General features: G+C 37.2%; 1 protein-coding gene across 2 annotated transcripts in view; it reads left to right on the top strand.

Moving 5' to 3' along the window:
• The window catches only part of GALNT14 (polypeptide N-acetylgalactosaminyltransferase 14), a 364,372-nt gene extending 355,016 nt beyond the window's left edge, over positions 1-9,356 (top strand). Inside the window, exons 14-16 of one of the 2 annotated variants that reach the window (XM_007476039.3) lie at positions 6,365-6,484; positions 8,681-8,880; positions 9,239-9,356. In XM_007476039.3, the coding sequence (XP_007476101.1) occupies positions 6,365-6,484; positions 8,681-8,839 (279 nt within the window). In that variant the 3' untranslated portion in view covers positions 8,840-8,880; positions 9,239-9,356. Of the gene's footprint in view, positions 1-6,364; positions 6,485-8,680 lie in introns of both variants that reach the window. The other variant, XM_016428013.2, reaches the window with a different exon arrangement.
• Positions 9,357-26,611: the final 17,255 nt, after the last annotated feature.

Below are 26,611 nucleotides of genomic sequence, written 5' to 3'. Positions count from 1 at the left end.
TCTCATCCTAGTGGGAGTATCCTAACTTCCTTTTTTCTTTTCCTCTTTGAGACATTCCATCTTTGCTTTAGTTTCTCACTTTGTAATGGCTGCCTTTAGAGGAGGAGAGACTTGCCAATGGGTTTAGCTCAAGGTAAAGTCATTCCAATATTTCATTTGATATAGGAAACTTCAAAAGAGGCATCCCAGTGACAGGTGTCCCCTCCCATGGAAGGCTTTCTTCCAAAAACCATGCCAAGTCATAGATGGAATTCTATTTGCCAGCTTAAGGAAAAAGCCTTCTCAAGCCCAGGATTCGTCTTGACATTCTCAGCCTTCTCACTGTCTTCATACCTCTGGAAGCAGTGTCTGTGTGGGTGTGGGTGTGGGTGCTAAAATGCTGCTCTGCCTTTAGAGAGTTCCTTGGCATCTTTCTATGGGACACTGCCAATATGCAGGCCTCCCTACTGAAATAGGCAGATCTAAAAGGGAAGCTGGGAAGGAACTGGGCATAGGCAAAAGCAACTCTCTTAATCTCTCTGGATGTCAGGTTCCCCATCTAAAAAAGATCATAATTTAAATAGATGACCTGCCAGGCCCCTTCTAGGTGCTTCCAAAACATTGCCTGTATGTTGTCCCAGAAGATATTCAAATTCAAAGACTAAGACCCCATGATAGGCTGTCTGACTTTCCACCCATAGAGTTCTGGAACTGGGAAGAAGAAGCAAGACAGGATCCAGCTATATCATCATTTTAGTGATCTCAAAATCCAGAAGAAATGTTAGGACTGATGAGAAGTCCCAGGTGCAAAACTGCTAAGACAGACAGACCAGGTGAATTAGCAGATTCTAAGTCCAGAGATTTCACTTGTTTTTCACTTGTTTTGTCATCTGTAAAATTGGAATTGTGAGGCTGTCCCATATCATAGAGAAGTAAAGGGAGTAAACTAACAAGTTTTACAAGAAGCTGTTGCTCAATGATGGGATAGACTGGTAAAAAAAAATCTATTTATTCGTGACTTAATAGAATCATGGATTTAGAGACAGATGGGATGACGATGGTGATGATAAACAGTTGCTTTGGAAGGGCTGACTGGTATTGAGGCTGAAAGTTAGATTAGGGGCCAATCTTATATAGATCAATATGTACCAAGATGCCTATAGTTAGGGATATCAAAACAGTCAAAATATTAGGTGCAGGTTGATTGCACGAGAGCAAATGAATGCAAGACAAAGTTTGCACCAAAAGGCCAAAAAAACAAGAGACTCTATAGGTCAACAGTCAGGATCTGGAATGTGAACAAGTATGGATATCTTAGATAGACCCAAGAAGCAGACTAATAATGTGTCATGTTCAAGGACTTATTGGCCAAAGCACCTTTCTGTTATGTCCTCTAATAAAAGGTGAGCTCCTTGATAGCAAGCAACCATGTTTTATGCCTGACTTCGTATCCTAATATTTAGTATGCTGCCTGGCACATTTTTTCCAAGTATGCAATTTGGTTTTATTTACAACACCATATAAAATAGAATTTTAGGAACTTTTATTTTCATTAATCAGAACAAAACAAAAAAAATAAATAAAGTTTCATAAAGGAATAAAAAGAATGAAATGTTCACTTGAGTGGCCATGATCGGGGAAGGAAGACACATGAGCAGAAATATTCCATATGTGGTGATTGGGGAAGGCTGAATGTTATTGAGAGGAATGTTTCATAAAGAAGCAAAGGCTGGAAGAGGGGAGAGATGGTGAATCAAGAGCAATGGAGAGAGGCTGTTTCTAACAGATGATTTCACCAGTTGTACAATACATGTGCAAAATACTCATTCTCTTAAATGAAAGAACTTTTTCTATCCACCATATGCCAAAGGTAGAAACAACAGCAGGAACCAATATTGGATTAATAGGAAAATTAAATTGTGCTAGGGGCTGTACCTGCTGGTGAATTTTGTTAAGGAAATAGGGACAATTCAAGGGTTTTTTTTTTTCCCAGCTGAGCTTCAAAGGCCCACAGTTATCTAGGAAATGGGACTTGAATGAAATAGAACAGGAACAGCAGTTCTACTTCTAAGTGGGAGGTGGGAGGAGAGGGGACAGAGAAGGGAGGACCATGCCAAACTCAGAATCTGTGGTTGCAGTAGGAAGCCTCTTTAAAAACTGAAAGAAAAAGGGTTAGATAAAAGCCACACCTACTGACTGACAAGAGTATCTCATTAGGGAGTCAGAATGGTACAGAGTGAAGAGTACTGGATTTGAAATAAGATGCTCAGACCTGTGTTTGAATCTTGGCTCTGCCACTTACCGTGTGAACTTTGGAAAGTCAATTCATGTGATTGGGAATAGGGAAAGGACCCAACATGCAGCATAAAGTGAGAATTTTTGCCAAACTGTCCCAAAATACCCTTCAACAACAATTCAAAAAGCATTTCAAACTGAATTCTGAGTATATATGCACAAAATGTCATACTATCTAAATTCTTAAAGGAAAAATTAAATGAATTAAAGGAGGAAATAGTCAATCTACACTAGTGGAGGAACTCAGTTTACTCCTCTTGGGCCTAAACCACACTAACCATAAAATAAACAAAAAAGAATTAAAAGAATGATCAGAATTTCCAGAAACTTAGATATGATAGCTCTCTAGAAAATATTGAAGGGAGATATAAAGGAGTATGCCTTTTCTCAACTGTACATGGCATCTTTACAAAAATTGGCCTTTATGTATGGCATAAAACTATATGGACACAATTACAAAGCATTCTTCACATAAAGACATCCAAATAATTGAGGAAATGTTAATATTAAATTAAATTCAAAAATATTAATGTTAATAACTCAATTGTAGCCTGAGAATAATAATAAAAATAAAAATACTACCTAAATTAATGTACTTTTCAGTGCCATGCCAAATTATCTAAGAATTAATTTATAAATCTAAGAAAATATCAAAATTCATCTGGAGGAACAAAAAGCCAAGACTATCAAGAGAATCAATGAAAAACTGTGAAACTGGAAAACAGTATGGTAGAAACTAGATATAGACCAACATCTCATACTGTGTACGAAAGCATGATCAAAATGGATATGTGATTTAGATACAAATTATAAGCATTATATATAGACATATGTAGATAATAATTATAAGCAAATTAGGGGAGCATGGAAAAATTATGTCAGATCTAGGGATAGAGGAAGAACTCATGACTAAATATGAGATAATATTGAAGAAAGGTAAATGTGTAATTTTGATTACCTAAAATGAAAAAAAAAAAGTTTTGTACAAACAAAACCAAAATAACCAAAATTAGAAGAAAAGAAGGAACTGGGGAAAAGAATTTGCAGCAAGTTTCTCCAACAAAGGTCTCAATTCTATAGGGAAGTGAAACAAATGTATAAATAGGAGCCATTCTTCAACTAATAAACGGTCAAAGAATATGAAAAGGCATTTTCAGAGGAAGAAATCAAAGCTATCTATAATCATATGAAAAAATGCTCCAAATCACTTATAATTATAGAAATGCAAATTAAAATAACTTTGAGGTACCATCTCATACCTGTCAGATTGGCTAAGATGACCAAAAAGGGAAGTAACATGCTGGAAGAGATGTAAAAAAAAAAAGGCATACTCATGTAATGGTGGAGCTATGAACTAATCCAACCATTCTGAAGAATATTTTGGAACTATGTCCAAAGAAGTATAAAACAGTGCATACTCTTACTGTTACTACTGTTAATAGTTACTAATGTTATACTGTTAAAGAAAAAGGGAAAACAACCAAATGTTCAAAAATCATCTAGAACGGGTCTTTTTGTGGTGGCAAAAACTTGGAAGTTGAGGGATGCCTTTCAATTGGGAACTGGATGAACAAATTGTAGTATATGAATGTGATGGAATACCCTAATGCTATAAGAAATGAGGAAGAGGATGGTTTCAGAAAAAACCTGGGAAGACATATGAATGGATACAAAATTAAGTGACTAGAACTAGGAGAATAATCTATAGCAACAGCAATATTGTAAAGATTTCAACTGTGAAAGACTTAGTTATTCTGATAAAAACATTGATCCACCACAACTCCAAAGGACTCCTGGTATAAAATCCTACAGATACAAAAAGTGCAGATGAAAACATTTTCCTTTGTTTTTCTTGCTTCCCCTTTGCCCCCCCCCCCCAAAGCATAGCTAATACAAAAATGTGTTTTGCATAGCTTCCTATGTATGAAGTAGAAGAGAGAGTGAAGGGAGAGAATTTGGAACTGAAAATAAAATGGCTTAAAAATCTAAAAATAAATAAAATCTATTCACCTCTCTTGGCTTCAGTAGTAAAATAAGGATACTGGACCAGAGTACCTCTAAGGTTCCCTTTTAGTATATCATTCTAGGTCATTTATCCTTATGTCACCTCTTTAAGGAAGAGAAAGAGCAGGTTACTGAATTATGACCATTTACAAGAAGAAAGGAAGTCTTGTCACCCACAGTACCCACCTATATCCACATTCTTATCTCACCAGAAGGTTGGGAAAAAACAGTGAGCCATTTAAAGAGAATTTCAGGTCTTCACATGAAAGATGTAAAATAAATATAACCATTTGTCTTGATAAACTACACAAATTTCTCTTCCTTTCATACTGTCAGAAAATCTTTTATCAATCCTTAGCCTTAGCCCTGTGAAAAGGAGATCTAGGAGCTGAAATGCATCAGCCTGGAATCATCAGAAAAAGAAGCATTGGATTTTTAGAGAACTTAGATTTGGATATTTATGACATAGTTAGGTGATACAACTTGGACTCAGGAAACCCTGAGTTCAATTCCTGCCTTAGATGCTTTTAGCTGTGTGGCCCAGGGCAAGACACTTCAAATCACTTAGCCTCCAATCCAGATATGTAAAATTGGGATAATAATAGCACCTTCTTCCCAGGGTGATTGAAGGTCAAATGAGAAGTATCTGGAAAGGGCTTTGGAAACCTTAAAAGTGCTACATAAATACCAGCTATGTGTTTTTATTCTTATTATTTACAATAGTAGTAGTAACAATAGTAATTGCTACGTGAATGTCTATAAATCGCCTTTTCTCATTTTCCCCATCTGTCAAAGAATAGTGTTGGATTCTATGACCTGAAAGGTCCTTCTAGCCCTTAAGTCAATGAATTCAGTTGATAAGGACATGCTAGAAGCACTACACTACTCTAAATCCTGGTATATGATACCTCCCCCCCCCCCCAAAAAATAGTGTCTAACCTTAAAGAACTTACATCCAATTACAAAGGGCTAACAATATACAGATAAATAAATACAAAGTAATTTTTGTGGGGAAAACATCAACAACTGGGAAGTGAGATCAGAAAAAAACTCCCTGTATGACATGGTGCCTAAACTAAGCCTTGAAGGAAACTATGAATTCCAGGAGTGGCTGGTGGTGGTGAAGAGTGGGAGAAAATTCCAGTCCTGGAAGAGACTCCATTCAAAGACCCAGAGGCAAGAAAAGGAATTCTGAGTTCTGGGACTAACTAGGCAGCCACCTTCACTGGAGAATAGAATATATGAGTAAAACTAATGTGAAATAAATCTAGAAAGATGGAATGAAGGCTGATTGTGAAGGACTTTAAATGCCTCACTGTATTTTAAAGCAGAGGCAGGAGGGAGCCATTTGAGCTTCTTGAGTAGAAAGTGATATGGTCAGGGCTGTGCTTAACAAATATACATTTCTATCCACCTGGGGGGGATGGACTGTTGTAGTCAAATAGGTGTCCACCAAAGTCTACTACTATCTTTCATATCAGTGTATTTATGGTTTTATTTTGTTTTTTTTGTGCTCTTTAAACAAGGACCAATATGGAAGTGCAGTTTGCATGATAATAATTAAATCCAAAAAAATGTTTAAAGAAATATAAAATTTGTTACTGTGGGAAGGATAGTTTGGAGTGAAGAAAGACTTGAAGAGAGAAGAAAGGTGGGTTTAAATCCATTGACCTTTCCTTTTTAGAGAGGTTCATAGGTGTAATCTCCCTCCTATTTTTGTTTTTTTTCCCCCCCAAGTTCCCTTCCATCTCTGTTTCTCTCTGCCTCTTCTCTTTTTTCTCTACTTTCTTTCTCTATTCTTTCCTTTGAAGAATACCTCCTCAAAGGTATGTCACTCCTCAAAGCCTTGAATTAGGGCAAGGCTATTCAAAGAGAAGGAGGACATTGACAATAGCACATTGCCTGGCACAGATAACTACTGATTGCCTCTTACAAGCAAAGGCCTTCCCAAACCAATTCTGAGCTGTTGTCACTGTCATCCTCACCACCATTTCCATCTTCCTCCTCTTCCTTATCAGGCTAGTCTTTCAGGATCCTAGCATTTCCAACTTTTAACCCTCCTTCATTTCCTTCTCCTCTCTTTCAGGAATGGGCTTATACCTATGCCCAGCAGATCTGCCAGCAGCAACTGTGTTTGTCAGTGCACATGCTTTTCCCTGGCTCTCAGGTGCAGCTCTTTCCTTGCAAGGAAGGAGATGATAAACAGGTATGAGTCAAATGAGTCTATTGCAGAGCCCAGCAACAATGCTTCAAGTCATTGGGTTCTATCAGTGAGCCTCAGTCATAGGCTTGGAAGAAGGAAGAGATAGGATAATATTTGAGGAAAAAAAGGAGAGAAAGAAAATCCAGGGGGCATGCTATAGATGATGAACCACCAAAGGAGACAGAAAAGGATCAGACAAGGAGGAAGAGAACCTGGAGAAAATAGAGTAATAAAAGCCTAGGGAGGAAAGAGTATAAAGGAGGAAAGGGCGGTAAACAATGTCAAATATGGTCAAGGGAATTTGGTGATTAAGAAATCATTTGTGACTGGAACAATTTCATTTGAGTGATAAGGTTGAAAGCCAAATTGCAAAGTACTGAGAAGAGGAAGCAGGGACAATGAAGGTAGGTAGTTTTTTTCAAGGAGAATGAGAGAAGAAATAGAAACAATAGCTTGAAGGAATTGGAGGGCCCAGTGAAGATATTTTAGGAAGGGAGAGACTTGGACACATTTAAAGGCACTAGGAAAGGAACCAGTAGATACAGAGAGGTTGAAGATTAAAGAGAGGGTATAATTTGAAGGAGTAAGCTAGTAGAGAATATGGGAGGAGATGATATCAAAGGCACATGTAGAAAGATTGTTTTTAGGTAGAAGGGTCATCTCATTATCAGAGACTAGAGGAAAGGAAGAGAAAGAAGAAAATGAGTTTAAGGTGTTCTAAAATGAGAAGAAGAGGAGAAGTAGCTCAAGGCAAAAGACCTCAATTTTCTCAGTGAAGTAGGAAGTGAGGTCTTTAGCTGAGAGGAGAGAGATGAGGAGTAAGGTGCTTGAGGAGAAAAAAAAAGGTTTGGAACAGCCTTTGTGGGAGGTAGATAGAAAGATGCAAGTACCCTCTGAGCAATACTGACTTTGTGACCGTGGGCAAGTCATTTTACCACACTGTGGTCAAGCAACTAAGTCCCTTAAATTACTGAATAGTTGCTGACTGGCACTGAGAGATGGAGTTGCCTATACCAGTGGTCTAAAATTCCACCAGAAATGAGAGCTATTAAACTGTACACAAGAATTTCTGCTACCCACATTTTGACTTAGAAAACCACCTATTAACATTAGATATGTTCTATCATATTTTTATTGCTAAATGTTTCCCAATTATATTTTAATATAGTTCTAGTTTTTCCTGGGAAGGTGTCATCTAAGGTGTCTTATGTTTGGTGCCTTTGCCCTAAACCAAAAAGATTTCAACCATCCTCCCAGCCCCCAAAACTTGGGGATAGTAACTTTTGTATTACTAATAACTTCATATTGTTGGAAAACAGAAATGCAATATAAATGTATTGTTATTATGAAATAGGTTTTGCCTTCAAGGGGTTTACAATCTAGCCTCATGCCTATCAAAAGGCTTGGTACTCTGTTGCTAAATGGGGAAGAGCTTTATGCCTTCTTGTTCCTCCACAACAGGGAATATGTTTGGTCTTCTTGATCATTGTAGGGTATGTCATCTGAAACTGGTACTTCACTGAATGCAGGCAGATACCAAGTGACCTTTGGGCAACCAAGACTTTCAATCCTAACCATCACTTGGCACATCATGAAGAAGCCAAGCTATTCCAAATCGTCTCCATGCTTTCCCCACCTCCAATTCCTGCTATAGCCATTGTTTCCATATCCAACCACATGTTACAATATAAAGTAAATGGGATGTAGAGTCTGAGGACCTAGGTTAATAGCCTTCTCCATCATTTCGTATCAAGTTACATAAGGTCTCTAAGACTCAGTTCCCTCTTCTGTAAAATGAGGGAGTTTGATTATATGATTTCCAAAATTCCTTCTAAATCTATTCTCCTTCCTATCACCCATGTGCTCACTGATATAAAGTGCCTTGATTGTTTTTGTGAATTACTTTTCTCCCCAAAGCCTATTCTCAGGTAAGATATCTTCTGCTAATAAGCTTTCTTAGCAGACATATTGACTTTATATGTGTGTGCGTTTTAATTTGAAAAAGGAAAACAACAACACACTCTTGTCTGAACAATTAGTTGCCGCTTTATTACTCTGTGAGATCAATTCCCTCGAAGGTCTCAGCCATATACTTTAAGCTTTTTGGATTAGGCTATAGCTCATGGAGTTGTTGATAGGGAAAGGGCTTTTAGTCAACAAGATCCCAACTCATTCTCTCTCCTCTTTCCTTTTCTCTAGAGATGGACTAAGTCTGGCCCCCGCATCAAGCACATGGCTTCCCGCCTCTGCCTGGATACAGATATAATGGGAGATGGCAATGAAGACAGCAGGGAGATGGTCATCAACCCTTGTGAAACATCAGTCATGAGCCAGCGTTGGGACATGGTGTTCTCCTGAGCAGACCGCTGTGGACAGACTCAACTCGAAATCAACTCTGGGTGGGCATGAAGCAGCTGCCCACAAAGGAATAATTCAAGATATGGAAAGCTATGGGAGGCCTAGGAAGGCATACTGGAGTGGAAAGCAGAGACAGAGCCACATACAGAGAATAGGCCCTCTCTGTGAGGATAGAAAAACAGATGACATGCTGAGTAGTGCCTCAAAGATCACAAGCTACAAGGGGAAAAATCCTCTGTGTTCTCAACCATTATGGAATTCATTCCAGTCCAGGCTGCACCTTTTCCTGGTTCAGAGAGAGAGAGAGAGAGAGAGAGAGAGAGAGAGAGAGAGAGAGAGAGAACCAATTGGAAATTGCACATTTGCTATTTGTTTTTATTTTTCTTTTCTTTGTAACAGAAACAGAGCCAATGGGAAAACCTCTAGGTGTCTTCTGGCAATCATGACACCAAGGCTGAACCAGAGATGAGGAGGAGTAGATGTTTGCAGACCAAATAAAGACTATCAGAAGTCAAAAGATTCTGTCTGTATATATGGATAAAATTTTAATTTGCTCTAGGAAAAAGATGTTATTAACACAGTAAAATTTCCATTACCAGGATATCCTGGGAATGGGATATTGTGATTAAATGGATTTCTGGCTTCTTGCCTTAGTAAAGAGACTGTATTCTGTTTAGTAAGTAGAGTCTACTGAGCATAATTAAAGCTTCCTTGGTTTCAGATAGCCCTCCAGTACCCATATTATTCACTATGAACCTCAATCAATTAATCAACAAATATTTATTAGTGCTTGTTATATGCCTGGCAAACTGCCAGGTCCTGGAGATATAAAGGCAAATTGCAGTGACCCCTGCCCATAAGGACTTTATATATTTCATCAGGAAACAACATGTATTTGTATACTTCTATGCAAAATATATGCAAAATAATTTTTGTAGAGGAAGACACTGTAGCCAAGAAATCAGGAAAGGCTACATGTAGGGGGTGGCACTTGAGAAAAGTCCTGAGGGAAACCAGGGATTTCAGCAAAAGACATAAAGAAAGAGGGCATGAGGATGGCAACAATCATGGTAAAGGTATGGACATGGGAAATGGAGAGTTATGGTGAAGAACAGCAAGAAGGCCAGTCTTCCTAGACCATAGAGTATGGAAAAGGAAAGAACATATAATAAGTTATAGAGGACTTTAGATGGTGTAAGCCATATAGATTTCTCAGTGGTTAGAGTACCATGGCTGGAGTCAGCAAGACCCAGGTTCAACTCCAGCCTCAAACATTTACTAGCTGTGTAAGTCACTTAAACTCGAATTGCCTTGACCCACTGTGGAAGGAAATTGCCAACCATTCCAATACCTTTAACAAAATTACCCCAAATCAGATAATGAAGAGTTGGGCACGACTGAAAAGACTCAGCAATAATGATAAAGACCATATAAGGAGTAAGTTAATAAGAATGGATATTCATAGAAATGACTTTATTAAACTAAGTAAAGCAATGTGGTCTAGTGGGAAAAGCTCTTGTCTTGGAAACAGAAGTTGACTGAATTTGAGACTGGGCAGTATTTATTAACCTATGTGATTATGGATTAGTCACTTAACATTTCTGAGCCTAGATTTTCTCATCTGAAAATGGAAATAATAACAGGAGATGCTTTATTATAGAGTTGTAATGGGGATCAAACAAGTCAGCATATCTTAAGTTTTGGGGGAATCTAAAGAATGTAATAGGTGTTTATCAAAACCCCTTTCCCTCTTCCCCACATGGGCATGTTATAAGACAGTATGGAAGGAACCAGCTGGTAGGGAGAGATTGAAGGAAGGAAAGAAGAAAAGAAGGAAAGGCAAGGGAAGAAACAAAGTAAGAAAATACAGGAGGGAAGGAAGGAGGGAGGAATACTTGTTTCCTTTTTCTTTCCTCCCTCCCTCCCTCCCTTCTTTCCTTCCTTCCTTCTTTTCTTCCTTCCTTCCTTCTTTCCTTCCTTCCTTCCTTTCTCTCTCTCCCTTCCTTCTCATTTCCTTCTCTTTTAAGTGTATAACACCAGGCTTAGGTCCCTAGATGAGCCTCCAATCAAGTCAGCACCAATTCTGTTTCTTCTTTTCCAAACTTTCTGGATCTCCAGATCCTCTAAAACTCAGTTCAATTCATTATTGTCACAATTTAGTGTTCCCAGCCTCTCATCAAATATCAATATACTGTTCCCATCAGCCCTTTCTGGACTCAGGGATCTCATAGTTGTGGTAATGAACATTAGAATCCTCAAGACCTTTAATTATTCACTTAATGATCCTACTTACCTATCTGTAGCATTGACCTTTTCTTTTCACCATTAACCTACTTAAGTCCTGTATTCACAGGCCAATCATTTTGGGTAAGGAAGAGAAAGGAAACAAGCATTTGTTTAAAAAATAATTGCTATGTGCCAGACACTGTGCTGATCCCATTTAACACTGCAACCCCGGTAGGCAGGCTCTATTATTCCCATTTGACAGTGGAAGAAACTGAGGCATACAAGTTAAGTGACTTGCCCAAAGTCACACAATCAATAAGTGACTGAGGCTAACTTTGAACTCAGATCTTCTTGACTATGAGCCCAGCACTCTATCCACTGATCTACCCTGCTGTCCACAGAAGGACTATGGTGGAAGAAATGAAGAAATGCTTTAGGAAATATCTAGGGGGCAGCTGGGTAGCTCAGTGGATTGAGAGCCAGGCCTAGAGACAGGAGGTCCTAGGTTCAAATCTGGCCTCAGACACTTCCTAGCTGTGTGACCCTGGGCAAGTCACTTGACCCCCATTGCCTAGCCCTTACCACTCTTCTGCCTTGGAGCCAATACACAGTATTGACTCCAAGATGGAAGGTAAGGGTTTAAAAAATAAAAAAAGGAAATCTCTAGGCAGAATCAAAGGAACATAAATCTAGAATTGGGAGGGACTTCAGTGGCCTAGTCCAACCTCACCATTTTATAGATAAAAAAAAAAACAACTGAGGTCCATTGAGGATAAGTGACTTGCTAAAGGTCACAGAGTAAGTCAATATAAGAGGTGGGACTTTAACCCAGACCTTCTGCCTTCAGAGAGTTCTTTTGACTTTTACACTCTAACAGACTGAAAGACTTAGACTGTGAAGTATAATTTTGACCAGAGCAAAGAAGTGGAACCTAGAGACCAAAGAGAAAAGGACCTTCCTTGAATCTCCATGGTCCCTTCTTTGGAGACTTCTTTGGAGTAGAAATAGGGAGAAAAAGAAAGAAAGGAGGGTAACCTTCAGGGCTGGGTTTAGGGCAAAAGGAAATGAAACAGGAAGAAATAGATTCCTGCTTTTAACTTAGAGCTAGCTGGGTCATAAGAAACTCTTCCTGCAATTTACCATATTTGCATATGGATTGTACCTTCAGGTGATGAATGGTTTCCAGTGTTTATCACAGTGATGGAGGGGAAACACTAAGGGAAACCCACTTTTGACTAGGTCCATAATGGTACCAATGTCACAGAGCAAGGATCATTGAATCTTAGATTTAGAGTTTAACAAACTCACAGCAGTTATCTAATCCAACCCCTTAATTTTTAAAAATAAAGGCCTGAGGCCAGAGTGGTTAACAGACTGTTCTAGGATCACAGAAGTAATGTGTCAGGGCCAGGATCAATAATCAATATTTATTAAGCACCTACTATGTGTCAGGTGCTAAAATTCAAGTTTCATGACTCCATTTTCTACTGCTTAAAATGTTACCACCATAAAGAGTATGATTCTGAGTGCAGACAGAGCATGAAACAAACTATGATTCACTGATACCTTATTTTCCATGACTGTATTACTTGTTTTTGAGCAGCTAGGTGATACAATAGGTAGAGTTCTGGGCCTGAAGTCAGGAAGACTCATTTTTTTTAGTTCAAATCTGGCCTCAGACACTTAAAAGCTGTGTCACCTTGGGTGAGTCACTTTATAGTTTCCTCATCTATAAAATGAATTAGAGAAATTTAAAAAAAAACCCTAGAAGGGGTCATGAAGAGTTGAATACAACCGAAGGCACTGAATAACAAGAATTACTTGTTCTATTCCATCTTGCTCCATGGCCAGATTCTTACTCAAGTTTCTATTTCATGAACTTTGCCTAACCCCCTGCTTTTATGATGCTGGTCCTCTCTTGCTCAACCCACTCTGGCACTCATTCCCTTTCCTTCCTAGGCATGTTCTTTCCTTCTTGACTTGTTAGTTGCCATCAAGGACTCACAGGGGTTAGCCCCATTCCAGTGGTGGTGGTGTCTGGGAAAGGGATGGACAGTGTTAATCCTGTATTATGAAGATTAACACACACACACACACACACACACACACACACACACACACACCATTGCCATTCCCAAGATGGTAACAAGAAGCAAAAGCAGAAACCGAGCCAGGGGACCTTCTTTTTGGAGGCTTTCCTTGGAGGTGTCCATTTTTATAGTCAGAGGTTGAATTCAGAACAAAGGAGAGTAAACAATGCTTGGTGAAGCCATTCATCAAGGTTGAATTAAACAATAAGTAGCCAGAGGCACCATAGTAATCAAACTCACAGGCATGTGTACCTTTTCTTCCCAAGAAAGGTATTTCAGATCTTCCAGCAGTAACCCAGAAGTAAAAAACCAAAAATATAGTAATGAAGGCTTGAGATTGAGTAAAAATCTCAAGTTCTCTTTTGACTTGGGCAGCTAGAGATCTGGCACTCAGACCTAAGGAGTTACTGCCCTGCCCTCACATACAAAGAGGTCAAGGGGGCTGTTGGTGCTTTTGATCTAGGGCCTGGTTCTCAATATTATAGGTCAAGTGCACTATTTAATCGGTTCATCTAAGTACCCTGGGGGAAATTAGCCCGTGTTAACCAGACTCTAAAGATACAGATTTGTAAGCCAGAATGTCAATTTAATAATTTACAACGGGGAATATACCTGACTAGCAAAATGGAATGCTAATAATTAGGCTTCCAGGAGCTCCTTCCAGCAGATAGTCAGCTTAGAACTGTAAATCATTTATTAGAATTCAATGCAACATTAATCACGTGTTGACTAGGAGACACATACCATACTAGACAAAAAGACATTGTGCCTGCCTTCACAGAGTTTATCTTCTACTTGGGGGTAGGGTGGGGTGGGGGGGAGGGATGCAGATTATTAATTCTACAATGAAATGTAATGGAGCCAGTCAAGTATGCAAGCATTTATTAAGTGCCTACAATATGCTAGGCACTGTGTTAAGGGCTAGGAATAGAAAGATAACCGTGAAGCAGTCCCTGCCCTTGAGGAGCTTATATTCTAAAGGGGAGACACATACGTACATACATACATCTGCATAAAAAGAATATGTACAAAATTGAATTCAAGGTAATTTTAGGAGGGATTATAGCTAGGCAGTGCAATATATAGAATGCTAAACCTGAAATCAGAGACCTGAGTTTGAATACTTCTTCAGCCTACCTGTGTGACATTGGGCAAATTTAGCCTAAGTCTCAGTTTCCTCATCTGTGAAGCAGGGATAAAAACACCACCTAGCAAATGAGAGAGTATGAGCAAAACATTTCACAAAACTTAAATGATTAACAATAGCATGGGGTGGGGATCTCATTGAATCAGGAGAATCTTCAAGAAAAGGTGATGCCTGAGCTTAATTTTTTAAATATTTACATTCTATCTTAGAATCAAAAGTTAAGTATTGGTTCCAAGGCAGAATAGTGGACAACTGAGGTTAAGTGACTTGCATGGCTAGGAAATTTATGAGGCCAGATTTGAACCAAGACATCCTATATCTAGACTGGCTCTCTATCCACTGAACTACCTAGCTGCCCCTTGAGCTTAGTTTTGAAGGAAATCAGGGATTCCAAGATAAGAAGGTGAAGAACCCAGTTAAGAGGCTATTATGATTGTCCTGGGGGAAAATGATAAGGCCAAAACTTGGGTGACATGTGTGTGCAGAAAGAGACAGCAGATGAAAGTGATATAGAAATAGAATCTATAGGATTTGACAACTTTATTGAAATGTGGGATGAAGGAAAGGAAAGAATTAAGACTCAAAGACTTATGGTCTAGGTAACAGATGATGGTAGTGTCAACAATAGAAATGAGGAAATCATTCACTTTTGGATATGTCAAGTTTGAGGCTCTGGGATATAGCTAAGTGAACTAACAGTACAGCATGGGAGAGATTAAGTATAAATATATGAATCTAGGATTATCTACAAAAATAATAAATGGTCTCATAGAAATAATGACATCATTAAAGGATGTTAAGGGAAGAACTAGAGAAAACTAACCCAGAGGCTTATAGGAAGCTACAAATAGATGATAGGAGGATGAAGCAGAGAGAAAAAGTAAAATATTCAGGATAGAACAGTGTAAAAAGAAGCTAAGTGGGGAGATGATAACTAAGAACAGGAATGATCAAAAGTGTCAAATGCCAAACAAAAGTCAAGAAGAATTAAACCAGGGGAAAAGTCCTCAGGTTCATAAAAATTAAGAGGTTACTGGTAACTTTTGAAGAATTGTTTCAGTTCAATGACAGGGGGTGGGGGGTGGAATTAGAGGTTTGCAATAAGCAGAAGGATGGAGAAGAGTTAGTATGATTATATTCTGCTCTTTCTAGATTTTAGCCATGAAAGTATGGATATAAATTAAACAATAATTTCAATTGAATGACAGAATAAAGTAAAGGAAATGAAAGTATGTTTATAAGTAGAAACAAGGAGATAGGGAAAAATAAGAAGATATAAGAAGAATTGGAGAGACAGAGTCACAAAGATAAAATGATGGAAAGAGAAGCTGGAGAGAAAAGATGGAGAAGAAAGAAGATGGAGAAAAGATGAAAGAGATAGAGACAGAGGCAGAGAGACAGGAAGACAGAGAGAGACAGAGATAGAGACAGAGGGACCAATGGGACAAGCTTCCTAAGATATGAGTGGAAAGATTCAAAGGTATAAATAGAGGTTAATTAGCACTGATATGGCGAAGAGTCATCTTAATCTCTGAAATGGGAACAGAAAAAAAGAAACATACTGTAGAACTCTATCTCAAGCTACTTCCCAACTCTTATTCAAAATGGCAGGCTAGGTCCCCCTGAGAGGAGCTAACTACTTGTATCTTCTTAGAGCTAACCCTCAGGGCCTAAGGGTTTTCTAGTAGTTATAAGTCCCCAGATTGTATGTTTTCTCTCCTCTTATTATCAGCCAGACCTAATTATTTCTTAGAAATGGTCTTTCCTAAACAGGTATAGCAAAGACATTTTTACCCAAACTTCCCCTAAGCTAGGGCCATACTCTCTCCCCATATATATATATAGACCCCCAGTGAAAGTGGGCTCAAACTTGGGGAATGTACTGAGCAAAAAGGGCCAGCTCACAGCTTGTGAAATCCTTTTCTCCTTTTAGGAAGTCTTCATGAAATTCCTTTTAGGTGTAGCTCTATTTTAGGCTTCAAGGGTAAATGTTCTCAAAAAGTCCTAAATCAACCTTTCTTCAATGTAGTTTGTCCTCAGTGTATCTCCTAACACCTGATGAAAATGTTCCCATCAGTTATTGTTATCTCTGGGGTCACATATACACATGCATACGTACATACATGTATAGATATAATTTACATATACTCATTGTCTCCCAATCTTCAAAGCTAACTTGGTCAAATGAAGGAGGAAGAAAAGAAATTCTGTTTTTCCTCTCCCTAAGGTAATTCCTTCTTAGGAGTTTTTCACCCCTACACTGATGTGCTGCTGTAATGTGTGATTCTGAACATGCATTATACCTAGGTCCAGAGATAAGTCTGTTTATCTCAACCAATCACAAGTTATTTCCTATGTGGTATCATCTTTTTTCCCCATTGATCAAACACTGTGCTCCTCCCAAATTCATTAAGGAATTGTTCAGATCTAATTTACACCATGGATTGATTGATCCATTCAATCTTGAAGTCTGGTCTTTCTGTGTTTAGATTAATTGGGGTTACAGACTTAGATATGCAACAGACCTCTCAAAGACTATCAAGTCTAACCTATTTATTTTTACAGATAGAAAACTGAAGAATGCCTAAGGATATTAAGTGAACTGCCCAAATTCACATTGATGGTGAACAGCAGATTAGGATTTGAAATTGGTGGCTTCTTGTTATTCATTCTTTCAATTCTACCCTGCAAGAGAGAATAAACAAGTAGAGAGAGGTATTAAGGTGTAGAGGAAGGAAGATGAAAAAGTTCCCCATTAATGGCTTCAATTTGCTAGGTACTATAGGGGCAGAGGTATCTCTAAATAGAGAGAAATATGGAATAGTCTGCCCAGCCAGTGGTATGGATGTCTTTAGGGGACATGTTCTTTAGTATCCAAATCAAATCTCACATGCTACATGATATACTGTACATCCAGCTGGGGGCACTGCAGTCTCATTGAGTTATTTATTTTAAGAACATATGAAGGGGCAGCTAGGTAGCATAGTAGATAGAATGCCAGGTCTGGAGTCTAGAGGATCTGGGCTAAAATCTTGCTTTATATACTTTCTAGCTGTGTGACACAGGGCAATACTCTGTATGAACCCCAGTTGCCTATCCCTTTCCACTCTTCTATATTGAAATCAACACTTGAAATCAATTCTTAGATGGTAACGTTTTTTTTTTTTAAATGAACATATTATAAAGAACCAAATTGGATTAAATAAAAGGTCTTACAAGAAGCATTACTTTTGAAAACTAGAAAGCAGTATGGCAGAAATTAGGTATAGAACAATATTTTACACTCTATACATATTCAAAAATGAAAGAAGAAATTTGAGATGTAAAGTGAATAATTTTGATTGTATTAACTTGAAAAGGGTTTGTACAAATAAATTAATGTAATCAAGATTAGAAAGGAAATAACAAACTGCAAAAATACTTTTATAGAAAATTTCTCTGATAAAGCTCTCATTTCTCAAATATTTGGAGAACTGGGTCAAATTTATAAGAATACAAATCAATCCCCAATTAATATGCAGTAAAGGATATGAATAAGCAATTTTCAGATAAAGAAATCAAGGCTGTCATTAATTATATGAAAAAATGCAAATTAAAACAACCTGAGGTATTACCTCACACCTATTACACTGGCCTATATAACAGTAAAGAAAATAAGTTTGGGAGGGGATGTGCAAAATTGGGACACTAATGCATTGTTGGTGGAGTTGTAAACTGATTCAACCACTCTGAAGCACAATTTGGAACTAAGTCCAAAGAGCTATAAAGCAATCCATACCCTTTGTTCTAGTAATACCCCTACTGTCTGTATCACAAAGATGGGAAGTACTTACTTTTACAAAAGTATTTATAACAACTCTTTCTGTGGTGGTAAAGAATTAGAAAATGAGGCAGTGCCAAGCTGAACAAAATATGTGTATTTTTGTGACAGAATATGATGAGCAAGAAGATTTCAGAATGAGCTGATGCTCATACATGAACTGATGCTGAGTGAAAGAAACAGACCCTGGGAAAAAATCATACACAGCAACAGCAATATTGTTCAATGATCAACTGTGAGAGACTCAGCTATTCTTAGCGATATTTTAGTGCAGGACTTAGGACAAAGAATGCTATCCATTTCCATAGAAAGAATGGCTGGAGTAAGAATGTAGAACAAAAGCATACTATTTTTCTCTTTGGCTTATTTTTGTTTTTATTTTGGAATTTTGATTTTATATGAGAATTCTCTAATAATAATGACGAATGTGGAAATAGTTTTGCATAACAATATATGTATAACCCAGATCAAATTGCTTACCATCTCTGAGGGGAAGAACATGGGAGTGGGGAAAGGGAGACGGGGAAACAATTTACAACTCATAATTTTGGCAAATGTTATCTGGGCTAAAATCTGTCTTTATCCTGTTTCCTACTTAGGAATAAAAACTAGTATGAATTTTATCTCTTTAATGCTTCTGACCAGGAGCTGAGCAAGCATAATTCACATCCAAACAGGACTATGTTGATTCATGAAGAAACTGTGAGCACCTGATATCCTTCAAAAATGCTTCATGCAGTGGGGCAAGAATGAATGTGAGACAACTGAATTTGACTTGACCTTCCCAAGTTTGAAGATCTTCCAACAATCAAATGAGATAATATTTGTAAAGCACTTAGCACAGTGCTTGGCACAGTGCTTGGCACAGAGTAGGTGTTTAATAAGTGATTACTTTTCCTTTTCCTCTCTTCCTCAATTCTGCCTTGATCCTCTATTTCACTAGAAATCAGAATTTGGCACAATCTATATTTTGATCCCTTTAGTGCCAGTTATTGAGTTGTTCTAGTGATGTCCAGCTCTTTATGACCCCATTTGGGGTTTTCCTGGGAAAGATAGTGGAGTGGTTTATGATTTCCTTCTCTAGCTCATTTTCCAGATAAGAAAACTGAGACACAGAGGGCTAAATGATTTGGTCAGGGTTAGAACATTTGTAAAAGAAAATAGCAAACCATTCCAGTATCTTTGCCAAGAAAACTCTATGAATAGGATTTATGTGCCTTAGTATACCATAGGTCTCAAAGAATTGGGCACAATTGAACCACTGAACAACAAAGTCCCAGAAAAGTCTTTTGGGATATTATTTGAAGTATTTCTGGGATACAATGACTTGCTCTTTCTTTCTCAATCTCCTCTGGTTTCATGCTCCTTGTTTCTATTATTCCCTAGTAATACTTTCTAATTAGCTCCTGGCTCCAATTATCAAACATTAGAATGTTAGAAATAGGACATTGAATACAGGAATGGAAGGCAAGAGAAGACAAATTTACAGCAATGAGATCTTGTTACAGCATGCTTAGTTTTAGGAATCATGCATATTTTACTTCATAATGACAGATTTTTAATATTATAAATGCTAACAAGAAAGAAAAAATCTGACAGTAATGAAAATCTTTAATACTTCCCTCATGTCTGGAAAGAAATAATTTGTTCAAATAATGCATTTACTTTAATCTTAGAATTGAGAATGTGGGGAGAAAAGGAGATGCATCCTCTATTTTACTGTAAACTATCTAACAATATTGTGCCTGGTAGTCCTGTAGAATTTTTTAAAAATTCCTCAAGGACAACTTTTTGACTCCTTGGCCTTTTACCCCGATTTGGTTCTATTGTATATGTGACCCTTGGACAAGTCTTTTGGTTTCTTTAAGTCTCAGTTTCCCACTTTAAAAAGGTGTCACTAAATAATCTGTAAAGATTCTTCTAATTCTATATCTATGCTCTATTGCCTATGTTATCCTGTGCCATTTCCCCTCTACTCCTATATTCCTCACTCATTTCAAGTTCTACACTGATGTCTACATTACCTTAAGTCCCCACTAGACGTTGTTGGGCTGCCAACTACAGCCTGGTATCTTCCTTTTCTACTGTGCTTCAGGGCAGACAATTATCTAGATAACTACTACATTCCTATATCACTTAGGAGATTTGTAGCCATTTCTGAAATAGAGCTATCTCACCAAGTCATCAACCATTGGAGTGGGGATCTAGGTCTGAAGGAACCTCAACCTGCAATGAACTCTTCAGTGCAAACAGTCCCAGGAAGGTTGGCTTTCCCAATATTCTACAGGAAGTAAAAGGTATAGCTAGAATTTGAACCCTAATCCTCTAACTCCAAGTATGCGTCCTCCAGCAGTTTCTTCCGCATTCCCTCTAGGGTGCTGATTGCTGTAGAGGTTTCATTATCTCTCTACTTTCTAAATGGGCAAGATTAACATTAAAAGACCTATCCTGCTATCCATTCTTTCATCTATTTGTCATATATAAAGCACTGAGTTTCTCATTAAATGTTTAAGTAAAGACTTAGATGCTACCTGTCACAATTCTCCAAGATGGGATTTGCAAATGCTATGACAGTCAGTACAAGTATCCTAGATGCATCTGGCTCATGGCTTTAGGGTAAACCAGATTGGATTAACAAAGGGTCAAAAGTCATAAGAGCAATTTCATTTGAGGAGTGAAGCCAAGATGACAGAGAAAAAGTAGAGTCTCACCTAAGTTCTCACAAATTCCTCTCAAAATAACTTTAGAATCATCTCAAAATAAATACTACAGAAGCAGAACCCACAAAAGACCAATGTGAAGAATTTTTCATACCAACAACTTAGAAGATTGGCAGACAATGTCTAGCACTTGAGAGGGGAAGAGTAGCCTAATGCAGGCCACACCAAGATAAGCCCCATCTTGCCAAGCCAGAAGAAGACCTTGAGGGCAAATGAATCAGTAGCATTGGTTTCTAGAATTCTCAGACCACATATGACAAGGGGGCCAGACAACTGGTCAGGACACTATAGAGATGCCTTTGCATAGTATTCTGTTGAATTGTCCATATGCAGATCTGAACTGTAGTCCCAGGGTGAGGAATTGCCCTAGCACATCAGAGCATGTGGCTACAGAAAAAAAAAAAAACATCTTACAAAACAGAATAGGCCAAAATGTAAGAGAGGTATAAAAATCTACTGAAGAGAAGAACTTCTGAAAATGGAGAATTGGCCATATAGGAAAAGACATACAACAATTCACTGAGGAAAAGAAGTCTTTAAGGAAAAGGAGTAAAAAAAAAAGTTATAAAAGTTCACTAAAGAAAGTAATTCCTTAAAAATTAGAATTGGGCATGTGGAAGCTAATGACTTCATAAGACTTCAGGAAACAATATAACAAAATCAAAAGAATGGAAAAAAATAGAAGAAAATGCAAAATATCTCATTGAAAGAACAATTGTCCTAGAAAATAGATTCGGGAGAGATCATTTAAGACTTGTTGGACTATTGGAACCAATAGGTAGCACATAATATAGAGTTTCAGGCTTGGAATTGGAGGGACATGGGTTTAAATGTGGCCTTAGACACTTTCAACCTATGTGACCCTGGGCAAGTCATTCAACCTCATTTTCATAATCCTTGCTTTTCTTTCTGAGATTTGTTGCTAGAACAGAAATTAAGAGTCATTGTTTAAAAAAAAAAGAACAATTATTGAAGTATCTGAAAGTCTTGATCATAAAAAAATTCTAGACATTATCTTTCAAGAAATTTTCAAGGAAAACAGCTCTGATATGTTATAAACAGAGTAAAATTTAAATTTAAAGAATACACCTAATACTTTCTAAAAGAGATCTGAAAATGAGAAATGTTCAGCAATATAATAGACAAATTCTAGAGCTTCCAGATCAAGGAGAAAATTTACAAGCAGACAAATAGGAAAAAAATATTGCAGAGCCATAGTCAGGATAACACAAGATTTAGCAGATTCCCCCCACATTATAGTATGAAAGGCCTATGTATATGATATTCTGGAGGTCAGATGAGCTAGAATTAAAACTAAGAATCATCTCTCTGGAAAAAAAACAAATATAATCTTAAGGGGGAAATGAGTAATCAACGAAATAGAGGACTTCAAACATTCCTGATGAAAAGACCAGAGTTGAATAGAAAATTTGACTTTCAAATACAAGACAAACTTGAGAGAAGCATAAGAAGGTAATCAGGAAAGAGAAATCATATGATGTTCAATAAGGTTATTAAACTATTTATATTCCCACATGGGAGAATAATACTTATAACTCATAAGAACTTTATCATTATTATGGCATGAGTATAAGAGAGGAGGCATGAAAATGAGTCAGTTATTTTGTAATAATGTCCCCCCCAAAATGGAGTGAAAAAGAAGAATTTACTGAAAAATGGGGAAAGGAAGAGATAGAATAGGGAAACTGTTCTCACAGAAAGGAGGGTAAGAAAGAGCTTTAATGCAGTGGCCGGGCATTCTTGAACCTCACTCTCACTGAAATTTGTTCAAAGAGGTAAAACACAGCCAGTAGTACATAGAATCTGTTACCCTATAGATAAGTAGGAGAAGATGGGGATAAAAGAAGGTAGGGAGGGTGGACTAGAAGAGGTAGTGGTCAGAAACAAGACACTTAGGAAGATGGATAGGGTGAGAGAAAAGAGAGAGTAGGATAAACAGTAGGATTAATATGATGGAGGGAAATACACAGTAATCATTACTGTGAACAAATTTAATAAGTTTCTCTGTTAAAGTTCTCATTTTCTAAATACACAGAGAACTGAGTCAAATGCATACAAATGCAAGTCATTCTCTAATTGTTAAATAGTCAAAGGATATAACCAGGAAATTTTCAGATGAAGCAATCAAAACCATCTGTAGTCATGTGAAAAAATGCTCTGTTGATATTAATTAGAAAAATGCAAATGTAAACAGCTCTGAGGTACTCTTCACCTATCAGATTGACTTATACAACAAAAAAAGGGAAATGACAAATGTTAGAGGCGATGTGGGAAAATTGAGATATTAACTGATTGTGAACTGATTCAACAATTTTGGAGAGCAATTCAGAACTATACTCAAATGGCTATAAAAACATACATACCTTTTTACCCAGAAATAGCAGTACTACATCTGTATCCCAAAGATTAAAAAAAAAAGAAAAGGAATTTGAATGTACAAAATTGTATAGAAGTTATTTGGATGTTGGCCAAGAATTGGAAATTGAGGGGATGACCATCGATTGAAGAATGGTTGAACAAACTGTGACATGATTGTGATGGAACACTATTATGTTATGAGAATATGACAATCAGGATCCTCTCAGAAAAACCTGGAAAGACTTACATGAATTGATACAAAAATAAATGAGCATAACCAAAAAAACATTATATATGATATCAGAAATATTGTACAGTGATTAATTGTAAATAACTAAGCCATTCTACCCAATACAGTGCTACAAAATAATTGTAAAAGATTAATGATGAAAAACGTTATCCACCTCCAGAGGAAGAACTGATGGAATCTGAATGCAGATAAAGATACATTTTTTAAAACTTTAATTTTCTTGGTTTTTTTTTTTCCTTTTGGTCTGCATCTTCTTTAACAGCATGACTAATTGGGAAATATTCGGCATTACTGTACAAGTAGAATATATTAAATTGCTTGCCTTCTTAGTGTGTGGGGAGAATTTGGAACTCAAAGTTTCAAAAAAATCAGCATTAAAATTGTTTACATGCAATTGGAAAAAATAAAATATTAAAATGAAAAAAGAGTTATTCAATTTTCTGTGGATCTGATTAACTTAATGAAGCCATCATGGTGTAAACCTCAAGGGCCTATTGAGAAGGGACTCAAGCACAATCTGATTTCACAGCAGTAGATTGCATCATTTTCATTTCACAGCTTTCTAGTGGGAAATAATAAAACAAAATTACAAACATAATGAAGGAAAGAAGAAAAAAAAATTCCCTGAGAAAACCATGTATCCTTGGTACAGTAAGTGATACATTTGGTTGCCTCATTCAACAGAATCAGTAAATAGTGTCCAACTTTGCTCTGGTGGATGGAGAAAACTTCAGGACACTGTCACTTGTGGCAAAAGATAATCAAAAATAGTAATTCGCTGTCCAGTAGTAGTTTAAGATTTCTGGAGATCCTGCAGATGTTTAACTGGATTTATTTGAGAACCTCTAGACCATAACGTGAAGTTTCCATGATGCTGGAGGAAATACTAATTATTAATAATGATAATGTGTGGTATACATAAATATACTTTCCTTCTCTATCCTACTCCCCCAAAAAACTCAAACCTTACATGGTTACAATGACTTCGGAAATGTAGAAAAAGATGAGTGGGGAAAGGAATATTTCTCAGTGATCCCTAAAGCAAGTTCTTTGCCAGCAGCTCAACATGAGTGGCCAATAAAACATGACTGAAAAAACCCAACCAATAAAACTAATAACATCTTGGACACCATTAAGGTTTCATTGCATTAATAAGTGTTACTTGTATCCTAAAGGATCTGTAGCCCATTATTTCCCCAGATTGAAATGTGCCCAATCTCATTCAAGAAAACATGACTCAAACTCCTATGTAGGGAATTATCTGCTAACAGATCAGGGATCATAAACTAAATAGAAAAACTTTTAATTAGGATATGTTAGCAATTAACAAGGGAAAAAATCACCCCACACACATTCATGGCCCTAGGTTATATCTGAGTCAAACATCTCCATCTCTCAGCAACTAATTCATGCTTCACTGTGACACCACTATATCTCCAGAGTTATTTTTTTTTCATCTGAGATGCTGCTCTCACTTATGGCTGGCTTTTCTTCTTGTATTCTGTCTGGGGAAATAATGGATTCTCAGCACCTGATGAGGTTGTGGTCTGTTGCTAGGATTTCTTCCTCAAAGGAATTGGGAATTATCAACCTTTTGTAATCCTTCCTGGCCAACATGCCAAGGATTAGTCAACATATTTTTGGCCTTCGTTTTACTCAAATCCACAGATATTTCCAGTCATCATACAAAGGGACTCTCAGGTTAAAATCTTTTTTCTCCCTAGTTCTATATTGCTTCCCCACAAACAGAAAGCCTCATTAGCTTTATGTTAAATTAACTTAGTTTGTTTCAACCCCTGCCTTTCCACAACCACCCCAGCAGCTAAAAGCAAGGCCATTAAAATCACCTGGAAACCTTACTAAAACTCAAAGCATTCCTTAGCAGCACTGAAATGGATAAGACAATGATTGAAACCTTTCACTCTTCATTTTTGCCATGATCCCCAGGTCTCTGCCCTAGTTTGAAAAAGGATAGGACCAAAATCAATGTAGAGAATAACCTGCTATCCTTAGATTTAATCATTCTCCATCTGGTATATTGCAACAGGGCCACATTTAAAAAAAATTCATTGTTGAGAGCTATGATAAAGGCAAGGAAACCAGAAATTATATCTTACAAGTAGCAATTAAATGATCTAGAGATATTTAATCAAGAACAGGGATAAGGATATAGGGGGAGACTTCAAATATTTAAAAATCTTATGTTTTTCATGTCTTTAAACTGTAAAAAGAATAGCATTATTCTGGAAGGATCCAGAAGGTGGAGGTAGCAAAAATAAATACAAATTATAGTAAGATAGTTTGCCGATTACTAGAAGTGACCACCAATGGAACAGGATTACTCATTAAATAGTAAGCTCTGCATCCCTTGATATACTCAAACAAAGGGTGGATCACTTTCTGCCAAGGATGTTTTAAAAGAAGTTCTTGAGTGAATTGGGAAAACTTGGACATAATCTTAAACTCTTAGAGTCAAAAGAATCAGCATTCATCTCATTCAATCTCTCACTCAATTCAAGATTCACTTCTATGGCATCTTAGACTAGGACTTCTCAAACTCAGAACCTTAGTATTAATGAAAACTTAAAACATCATATGGCAATACATTCCAGTTTGGCACCATACTGGTTGTTGTTAGAATGTTATATTGAGATAGAGTCTGCTCCCTTATAATTTCCATCTACTGCTTCTATTTTTCCTCGATGGAACTGAAAATTTCTGGATACATCTTGTCAAATGTTTTCTCTAGGAACACAGAAAAAATATGTGAATTTATGGTAGCCAAAATAAATGTCTTCTAAGGTCTCTTCTGGCACTAAAATTCAATGATGGATAAAGTATGTCACAGTAAAGGACAAAAATGGTATAATGAGTTCAGTAGTTAATTGATAATGTAAAATACTTTGTAATGATACAAAACTTATTACAATGTGATCTTTCCAGAATAGAAGTTGGGTATGTTGGAAAATTTTAAAGATAGGTAAATCATGCTTGGGAGAAAAGGAAATGCCATGGAGTCAGTAGACCCAGAATTTTACCTCTTATCAGAGTTGTAGTGAACTAGAACTAGAACATAGATTTCATCTATGTAGCTCTTATAGCTAAAGTAGTGTCCTTCACATAGTAGACAATCAATCAAT

Source organism: Monodelphis domestica, chromosome 1 (assembly GCF_027887165.1).
Source record: "Monodelphis domestica isolate mMonDom1 chromosome 1, mMonDom1.pri, whole genome shotgun sequence".
Taxonomy (NCBI): Eukaryota; Metazoa; Chordata; class Mammalia; order Didelphimorphia; family Didelphidae; genus Monodelphis; species Monodelphis domestica.
The sequence above is the reverse complement of the archived record's forward strand: the minus strand, read 5'-3'. Positions and strand labels throughout refer to the sequence as shown.